General features: G+C 47.9%; 1 protein-coding gene across 2 annotated transcripts in view; it reads right to left on the reverse strand.

Annotated features, from left to right (window-relative positions):
• ASH2L (ASH2 like histone lysine methyltransferase complex subunit) overlaps window positions 1-5,190 on the reverse strand; it is a 37,892-nt gene extending 32,702 nt beyond the window's left edge. Inside the window, exons 1-3 of one of the 2 annotated variants that reach the window (XM_021706096.1) lie at window positions 4,995-5,190; window positions 3,700-3,766; window positions 3,434-3,579 (exon numbers count right to left, since the gene is read on the reverse strand). In XM_021706096.1, the coding sequence (XP_021561771.1) occupies window positions 3,434-3,579; window positions 3,700-3,766; window positions 4,995-5,185 (404 nt within the window). In that variant the 5' untranslated portion in view covers window positions 5,186-5,190. The remainder of the gene's footprint in view (window positions 1-3,433; window positions 3,580-3,699; window positions 3,767-4,994) is intronic. The other variant, XM_021706095.1, reaches the window with a different exon arrangement.
• Between the last annotated feature and the right edge of the window lie 5,068 nt (window positions 5,191-10,258).

The following is a 10,258-nucleotide window of genomic DNA, read 5'->3' on the forward strand; positions in this document are numbered from 1 at the left end:
TCCTTCCGCCTCAGCCTTCCGAGTAGCCGGAATTACAGGCGCGCGTTACCACACCCGGCTAATTTTTTTATTTTACTGTAGAGATGAGGTCTCGCCTGCACAGGCGGGTCTTGAACCCACGGGCTCAGGCAATCCACTCCCTCAGCCTCCCAAAGGCACCGGATTACAGGCTGAGCCACCGAGCCCAGCTAAGACAATTCTTTAAGGTACCAGTACAGTTCCTGGAAAGGGTAGAAAGAATGCATGCAAAGATTAATTAAAAATGTAAATAAGGCTGGGCACAGTGGCTCACGCCTGTAATCTCAGCACTTTGAGAGGTGGAAGCGAGAGGACTATCTGAGCCCAGGGGTATGAGACAAGCCTGGGCAATCTGGCGAGATCTCATCTCTACAATAAATCAAAAAATTAGCCTGGTGTGGTGGCATGCGCCTGGTTCCAGCTACTTGGAAGGCTGAGAGGGAAGGATTGCTTGAGCTCTTCCACCTGAGCCCAGCAGGTTGAGTCTACGGTGGCGTGAGCATGCCACTGCACTCTAGTCTGGGCAACAGAATGAGATTCCAACTCAAAAAAAAAAAAAAGAAAAAAGTAAATAGGCAGGGCACAGAGGTTCATGTCTGTAATCTCAGCACTTTTTTATTTATTGTAGAGTCAAGGTTTTGCTATGCTTCCCAGGCTGGTCTCAGAAGCAAGAGGACTACCTGAGACCAGGTCTAAGACCAGCCTGGGAAACATAGCAAAACCTTGACTCTACAATAAACAAAAAAAAAGTAGCTCCTGTAGTTCCAGCTACTTGGAAGGCTGAGGCAGAAAGATCACCTGAGCCCAGCAGGTCAAGGCTGCGGTGGCTTGTGAGTGTGCCATTGCACTCCAGCCTGGGCAACAGAGACTACAATACAAAAAAACAAAACAAAAACTGTCAATTATGATCCAAGAAGACAACACAAACCATTACTTGCCTCATTACCAGATGAATTCTACAGATGATAATTAGTTTGCAAGAGTTCAAAGGACCCAAGTAATAACTTCAGACTCAGAAGTTAAAGACGGGCCTGGCTCAGTGGCTCAGCCTGCAACCCCAGCACTTTGGGAGGCCAAGGCGAGTAGATTACCTGAGCCTACGGGTTAGAGACCAGCCCAGGTAACTTGGCAAGACTTAGTCTCTACAATAAATCAAAAAATTAGCCAAGCATGGCAGTGCATGCCTGTAGTTCCAGCTACATTTGGAAGGCTGAGGTGGAAGGATCGCTGGAGCCCAGCAGGTTGACACTGGGGTGACTGTTGAGTGTGCCACTACACTCCAGCTGGGCGACAGAGTGGGACTCCAACTCAAAAAAAAAAGAGTTCAAGATGATTTTTCAAGGACACAAGTTACGAACTGGATTTGGAAAGATGAGTGGTGTTTTTAGACAAGTGAATTATGGGTAGAGATGCAAAAGCTCAAGCTAGGGGCAAGGGAAAACTGGTATAAGTTTGTACAGGCAGAGATTTGTCAGGGATATAATTTTATTTTATTTTTTTGAGTCACAGTCTCATTCTGTCGCCCAAGTTGGAGTTCAGTAGCATGCTCATGACCATCGCGGCCCCAACGTGCTGGGCTCAGGCGATCCTTTCCCTTCAATCAGTATTCCAAGTAGCTAGAACTATAGGCGTGTGCCACCACGACGGGGTATTTTTTAAATTTATTGTAGAGATGAGGTCTCACCAAGTTGCCCAGGCTGGTCTTGAACCCCTGGGCTCAGGCAATCCACTCGCCTCGGCCTCCCAAAATGCTGGGATTATAGGCTTGAGCCACTGCACGTGACAAAACTAAGTTCTTTACTTCTAAGACCCGTGCCTAGTGTGGTAAGTTCACGTACAGAAGGCAACACCTCACACTAAAGATAGATAAGTATATAGCTATTTTAACCCAAATAAAAACAGGTGTTTAGAGCAGACTTCTTCATACCCTGCTAGCTCACATTCTCTCAGTTGTAAAAGATAACCCATCCCACCTAAACTCGCTTTATTATTTTTTCTTTTTTTTTTTAACCTTATACCAGTGATTGCATCCAACTGTGCTTCAGACATATCTCAAATTCAGGTACAAACTGTTCTCACTAAAGCTGCTAAAACTTTGAATTATGGTTTAATTCTTCCCTGGATTCCTCCCAGTTATCTCTCTAGTAAATTTCCTTACATAAGCTCTGTCTATCCAAACAAATTCTTCTTGAGCAAAGTAGCCCGATTTTAGGCTTTTCCTTTTTTTTAAATGTAGAGACAGTCTCACTAGGTCCTTCTGCCTCGGCCTCCCAAAATGCTGGGATCACAGGTGTGAGCTACCACACCAAGCCAGAATTAGCATTTCTTTTTTTTTTTTTTTGAGTTGGAGTCTCACTCTGTTGCCCAGACTGGAGTGCAGTGGCCACTCCCAGCCACTGCAGCCTCAACCTGCTGGGCTCTGGCGATCCTTCTGCCTCAGCCTTCCAAGTAGCTGGAACTACAGGCATGCGCTACCACACCCGGCTAATTTTTTTGATTTACTGTAGAGGTGAGGTCTCACCAAGTTGCCCAGGTAGGTCTGAAACCCAGAATTAGCATTTCTAAAACCCACTTTAACTTTTTAACCTTCTAGAAAGAATACAATAAGTTATAAAGTAAGGTATTTCTTCACAACCTCATACAAGGGAAAACAATTTCAGAATAATGCAGCCTTATTTTGAGATAGTCTTATTAAATGTATTAGTGTAATACAGACCATAAAGAACAATACATAAGCTGGATGTGGTGCATGCTTGTAGTCCCAGCTACTCTGTGGCTGAGGCTGCAGTAAACCATGATCGAGCTGTTCCACTCCAGCCTGGATGACAAAGCGAGACCCCAACTCAAAAAAAAAAAAAAAAGAACATTGCACAGTCAGCTCTATAGTTATCTGGATATTGAGTAAGTATAAGGAAAGAAGTCTTTCATTCTCAATCATAACAGGATTTTAATGCACTAGAAAAGGTACATGATTGGAAGGAGGTTTGGCTGAGGAGAGAGCACAAGATACCTAAAGGAATAAGAATGGAAAAAAAGGATGTCTCAGGCATGAAGAACATGGGTCATCTCAAATTTTTGACAACAGGCTTTGTCCACCATACACTAATCCTTTCTGAAAATCCCAAACACCCAATAGAAAATTTAGATGATATATTTGTTTCTACAAAGCTTTGTAATTGCATAGTTTGGTATGCCAACCAGATTATAAATTCAAAGGCAGGGTCAATATCCACCAATGTATTAGGGTTGTGCTAAGAGAATTAAAACAATTCCTGATTCAACACCTTACTCATTGAACAGAGGTTAGGAGACATAGGAAATACTATAAATTATTTTACCTATAAACTATTCAACTGTTGAACATGTTGAGAATTATTTTCCAAAGCAATTCTTACACGACTAGGAAAATACTCACGAGGTATCTATGCCAAATGTATCTGCAGTGAACCACTTGGTACATATCCCACACTGTAGCTCTACCTCTCCCAGCTGCCGGCCATTCTCTTCATCCACGGAGCCCACCTGAGTATCCATCACCTCTGAAGTATCCCCAGCACCTTCCTGTGTCTGCAGAGCAATTACAGAAGACTCTAATTAGTTGAACTAAATGCATTTTTGATTCACCTAAAAATGTAAAAACAAACTCTATTTTGCCTTGCAAACATCTAAAAAAATACTTACTAGTGTATCTTTTCCATTAGAGGATTCTGTCTCCAAACCACCACTTACATCAACCAAGTTTGCATCCCTATAAAATAATGAAAGCACTCGGTGAGAATTTCCAAGAGAAACAAACCTCAAAAACCTGATACCTTAGGCTGGGTTCGGTGGCTCAGCCTTAATCACAGCACTTTGGGAGGCCGAGGTGAGTGGACTGCCTGAGCCTGTAGGTTCGAGACCAGCCCAGGCAACGTGGCAAGACCTCGTCTCTACAAATAAAAAAATTAGCCGAGCGTGGTAGCAGAAGGCTGGGGCCGAAGGATCGCCTGAGCCTAGCTGGTCGAGGCTGCAGTGGCTGTGAGTGTACCACTGCACTCTAGCCTGGGCGACAGAAAGAGACTCCCAACTCAAAAGAAAAGTTGATACCTACAGATGACCAAAATACAGCTGAACTTCCCACTCCTATAGCTTTTTCAGCTAAGCTGATCCTCAGACTGGATGCCATTAGATTAGTCAGGCTTTTAGGAAGAACGTGGCTAAAACAGTGGCAGGCCCATGGAGCACAGGGAAGCCTAACCGGCCCTTACAGACCAGTCTACACCGGTTAGAGTTGGTCCTGGGAGAGGTTCAGAGATGCAGCCCTACCAAAACTCCACGGTTTTGCTCGAGGTCAGGTTACTGTTAGCACAAAATCAATCACTGAGACAGCGGGAGTTGCCAGGGAAGAAGGCTTTTTATCTGGGTAATGTATCTGAGAACAGGTGGGAGGAAGGACTGTAAAGCAGCAATCAGGGTGGGAAAAGGAAGCAATGATGAGTCTCTGTCTCATCGTCTGGATGCAAAAGTTCTGGTGAGGTTCAGGCCTTTGCCTAAGGGTCAGTCTCCTGAGGGAGGAACTCAAATAAGGACAAAGTAAGCTTTAAATTTTAAGACCAGGAGGATCACTTTGCTTATTCAAAGGAAATATGGGGAAATCCGGCCCGTTTCAGTTATTTCTTGGAGGGGACACTGCAGAATGGCTTCTTTTCTGGGATGCTTGGGGTTCTGCTAGGAGAGTGAGCTGCCAGACCCCAGCCGGGTCTTTGCACCCGAGAGGAGCCGAGCCTTGGGCCGTGGGAGGTGCGGAAGGGGCGTGAACTGCGGCGCAGCAGGGGGTGGGGCAGGGGGAGCCGCGGGGGCGAACTCCAAGGCCGCGGGATTCCAGAGGGGCTGCGTCCCTTCTGGAACCCCACCACCCTCCGGGCCAGGCCTTCCTCTCGCGTACCCCTCAGGCCGGGCCTCCCTCCCACGTCCTCTCGGGCCGTGGGGCGTCTCACCCACTCTCAGCCTCCCCGGCACTGGGCTCAGCGGCAGGAGTCGTAGACGTCCCCTCCGCGGCGGCCGGGGCAGCTGTGACCGCTGCCACCGGCTTCGTCTCCCCCTCTTCCGCCGCTGTTGCATTCGCGGCCGTTCCCGGGCCGGGGCCGGCACCCGCTCCCGGGCCGGGGCCGGTTCCCGCCGCCGCCATCCCTGCCGCCCCCCCCAGACTTCTCGCGAGAACGCTCCGCCTCGCGCGAGCTGCTAGCTAGTGCTGTCATCTTCAAACAGGAAAGGCTTACGGTGGGTCCCTCGCCTGCCTGAGGAGGCCGAGCTTGGGGCCGCTTTAAGGCCGGGCGGGCGGGGCCGCGGCCAAGGCAGGAGATGCTGGATGAGTAGCTAAACTCCCTCTAGGACGGATTCATTTTAGCGCGCAGTGCGCGCACTTGCGTGGTGGACGGGACATCCCCGCGCAGACAAGGCGCCCTGAGAGCGCGGCCGCGGCCGTTGTGCGCCCCGGAGCCGCGGCTCCGCATCCATCGTGGGAGACAGCCTCCCGAAAGTGGCGCGTCGCCCCGCCCCGCCCCGCCGCGGCGACGGGTTGACTGCATGGTGGCCGGTTACTGGAAGCGCATGTCCAAGCGGCCTTTAGAGAGGCGCATCAGGACGAGTTGGGAGGGTGGCCTGAACCCAGGAGTTGGAGACCAGCCTGAGCAACATAATGAGATCCCCTTTCTACAAAAAATACTAAAACTAGCCGGGCGTGGGGGAGCACACTTATAGTCTCAGCTACAGCTGTGGGATCGCCTCACCCGGGAGGTCGAGGCAGCAGTGAGTTATGATGAGGCCACTGCACTGCAGCCTGGGTGACAGAATGGGGGCCCCCCAAAAGAAAGATAGAAATAGAATTGATGCTAAACCAAGCCGGGCACGGTGGCTCACGCCTGTAATCCCAACATTTTGGGAGGCAGAGGTGAAAGGATTCCCTGAGTCCAGGGGTTCGAGACCAGCCTGGGCAACTTGAAACCTCATCTCTACAATAAATCAAAAATTAGCCGGGCGTGATGACGTGTGCCTGTAGTTCCAGCTGCTTGGAAGGCTGAGGCAGAAGTATCTCCTGAGGCTGCGGTGGCCGTGAGCATGCCACTGACCTCACCTCGGTGACAGAGTAAGACTCCCACTCAAAAAAAAAATAAAAAATAAGAATCAATGTTAGACCTTTCTAATTCTAGCAATAATATTGATTCATGGGCACTTGAATTAATAGAGGAAATAGGCCAGGCTTGGTGGCTCATGTCTGCAATCCTAGCACTTTGGGAGGCCTGGGCTCCTACGTGAGCCCAGGAGTTCGAGGCCAGCCTGGGCAAGATAGTGAGACCTTGTCTCTACAGAAAAATACATACATAGATATACACATACATACATGGATCGCCTGAGACCAGGAGGCTGAAGCTGAGGCTGTGGAAAAGATAAGGATGTCTTAGCCGGGTGTGGTAGCACGTGCCTGTAGTTCCAGCTACTTGGAAGGCTGAGGCGGAAGGATCGCCGGAGCCCAGCAGGTCGAGGCTGTGGTGGCCGGGAGCGTGCCACTGCACTCCAGTCTGGGTGACAGAGTGAGATTCCAACTCAAAAAAAAAAAAAAAGATAAAGATGTCACTTGGAATTATCACAGGAACTGGAGACCAAGGTTAAATGCCCATGGCTGGCAGTGAGGGCCTGACTGAGCTGGGAGGAGGCACGTTTGACTCCTGTGTCCCCATTGTCCTTCACAGTGCTAAGCTGCATGAGCGGAAGAGCAAAAATGTATAGAAACATGCCTCGGAATTTTCAGTTTTGCCAAACTGGTAAACGTCAGGGCCAGGATAAAAGGGAGTCAAAGGTGATAATGAGAAAGCAGTTCAGATTATTCATGGCCAGAGAGTAGGGACAGAAAAGACTGGAGGAAGCCAGTGCCCAGAAGGCCTGATAGGAGGCAGCACTGCAATATGCCTGTGGGTAAAAGTAGGCAAGGTTAGGAGAGAATCAGACCTCATTTCTAGAACTGAAAAGCAAAGCAGCCACCAAAACTGAGGACCTTCTCAAGGCAAGTTAATGAAAATCACTAACAGCACCGGGTTGGAAGTTTAGGATGGACAAACAGGGGAAACATCTTTAGGAGATCTCTTCCCAGGGACTACTCAATTCACCCAGTTTGCCAGGAAGCTGATCTGATGCAGCTGGTGAGGCAGGGGATAAATTATTCTCTCTGTGATGAGAATGTTGAGCCCATTCTCCTCTCATCCTCAAATACCATTAGAATGCTCCTAATTATTACTCCTGAGTGGTGGAATGATAAAGACTGCCTATTGTTTTATCTGTATTTTCTGAATGCTACTGTGCACATGTTGCTCAAATCAGAAATAGAGGCTTAAAAAACAGTGTCCTGTGTCCCCTTCATCACTTTTCTCCACCATGTCACAGTTGTGTTCCTTCTGGGTTCTGTGGCCTCTGCTCTAGTCCACCTACTATGTGTCGGTCCCAGCTCACTAGGATCATCTCTGCCAGATCTGCAGGTTTCTACTTTAGCCTGTCCCAGCCCATCATTCTACTGCCTTTTACAAGAAACTCAGCCTCAGGCTGGGCACAGTGGCTCAAGCCTGTAATCCCAGCACTTTGGGAGGCCAAGGTATGAGCATGCCACTACACTCCAACCTGGGCAACAGTGAGACTCTGATTCAAAAAAAAAAAAAAAAAGTTGCAAAAGAGTATTGGGACTACCGTCTCATCCCATTCGATTTAATTATTTTGGATGACGTTAACAAATTTAAGAAGCAATTATTTTGACCGATGGATCCTCAGGATTGGAGAATAAAAAAGGAGTGTAAAAAACCCCCAATATTATGTTGCGATCATACTTTTTTTTGTTTTTTTGTTTGAGTTGGAGTCTCACTCTGTCGCCCAGACTGGAGTGCAGTGGCCGCTCCCAGCCACCGCAGCCTCGACCTGCTGGGCTCCGGCGATCCTTCCGCCTCAGCCTTCCGAGTAGCCAAAATTACAGGCGTGCGCTACCACGCCCGGCTGATTTTTTGATTTATTGTAGAGATGAGGTCTCGCCAGGTTGCCCAGGCGGGTCTCGAATCCGCGGGCTCAGGCAATCCACTCGCCTCAGCCTCCCAAAGGTGCGGGATTACAGGCTGAGCCACTGAGCCCGGCTGATCATACTTTTTTAAAATGTGATCATGCTTGTATATTTGCTAAGTGGATAAAAAAAGAAATCTAGAGTTATACCCACTAGACTTTTACTGGTGGTTATCACAAGGGTATGGAGGCGAGTACAGGAATTTTTTGCTCTCTGCACAATATACTTATGTGGTATTTTAGATTTTTCTGTGAATTAGATTTATAGTCAGAAAAAAGTAAATACTTTTTTTTTTTAGTCGAAGTATCACTGTTCCCTGGGCCAGAGTGCAGTGGCATGGTCATAGCTCACAACAGCCTCAACTCCCTGATCTCAGGCAATCCTTCTACCTCAGCCTTCCAAGTAGCTGGGACTATAGACCCACAACACCATAATCGTTTTTTAATTTTTTTGTGGAGATGAGGTCTCACTATGTTGTCTAGACTGGTCTCAAAGTAAGCGCAAGCAATTCATTTGCTTTGGCCTCCCAAAATGCTGGGATTATAGGCATGAGCCACCACGACTGTCCACACTTTCAAATCCTTTACATATAAATGAACTAAGCCACACAAAACAATTTCTTCAGGACACTGTTGTAAACGAACCTACTTCTATCATCTTTTGAGCAGGAAAAAGATGATCCAGGCCCTTAAGAACTGATGATTTTCTTTGCATTTAAAAAGAAAACAGGGCTAGGTGCGGTGGCTCGTGCCTATAGTCCCAGCACTTTGGGAGACTGAGGTGAGAGGATTGCCTGAGCCCACGGTTCGAGACTAGCTTGGGGAACTTGGCAAGACCTCATCTCTACAATAAATCAAAAAATTAGCTGGGCACGGTAGCACGTGCCTGTGGTTCCAGCTATTTGGAAGGCTGAGGCAGAAGGATCACCTGAGCCCAGTAGGTCAAGGCTGTGGTAGCCGTGAGCATGCCACTGCACTTCAGCCTGGGCAACTGAGTGAGACTCCGACTCAAAAAAAAAAAAAAGAGAAAAGAAAAGAGGCCCAGTGGCTCACGTCTTTAATCCTAGCACTTTGGGAAGCAAAGATGAGAGGACTGCCTGAGCCCATGGGTTTGAGACCAGTCTGGGCAACTTGGGGAGACCTCATCTCTACAGTAAATTAAAAAATTAGCCAGGCATGGTGGCATGTGCCTTTAGTTCCAGCTACTTGGAAGGCTGAAGTGGAAGAATCCCCTGAGTGCAGTTCAGAAGGTTGAGGCTGTGGTGGCCATGAGTGTGCCACTGCACTCCAGCCTGGGTGACAGAGTGAGACTTGGGCTCAAAAAAAAAAAAGAAGAAAAGAGAAAGAAAACAGTCCGGCGCAGTGGCTGAAACCCGTAATCCTAGCACTTTTGGGAGGCCGAGGTGGGATGATTGCTTGCGCCCAGAAGTTGGAGACCAACGTAGGCATATAGTGAGACCTCGACTTTACAAAAATAAAAAATAAAAAAATCAGCTAGGCATGGTGGTGTGCCTGTAGTCCCAGCTACTCGGGAGAATGAGGTGGAAGGATTCTGAGCCCACATGGTCTAGGTTGCGGTGAGCCGTGGTCATACCACTGTATTCCAGCCTGGATGACAGAGACCCCAACTCAAAAACTAAAATAAAAACAGAGACATATATGAGCAGGATTCTAATTGTTGCTTAATAAACTTCTCGCTCTAGAAACTTACCCGAAGCTGTGTTGATTTTGTCTCTCAGCCAGCAGTCACAACTCATTTCTTCCATGAATATTTTCTTGCTGCTCTCCCAGAGATGGATGAAGCTTTCCAGAAAAGCCTACAACTGAAACACCTGGCTCCAGACCTTCTTCCACATCCCAGGTGCCTGCTTCTAGCAAAATAATGGAGCAGAGTGGTACTTGCAGATTGAGGCTGCTTATCAGGGTGGGGACTGAGATTTTCCCATTTCTAACAATTTCCAGGTGATGCCTAAGGATCACGCTGTGAATAGCAGGGGAGTAGAATGTTTCTGACTCTAACTCACCTCCCCACTAGCTTCTCTGACAATGAATGTCCTTTTCAATAGGACTTTTTGTATAGCTGGCAGTAACCAGCTCTGTTTAGCTATTGTGTAGCAGAATGATTCTGAAATCCTAATGGATGTCCCCTTTCCTTTTTCACTCCTTA

Source organism: Carlito syrichta, unplaced genomic scaffold, assembly GCF_000164805.1.
Source record: "Carlito syrichta isolate Samal-C Ts95f unplaced genomic scaffold, Tarsius_syrichta-2.0.1 Scaffold315142, whole genome shotgun sequence".
Taxonomy (NCBI): domain Eukaryota; kingdom Metazoa; phylum Chordata; class Mammalia; order Primates; family Tarsiidae; genus Carlito; species Carlito syrichta.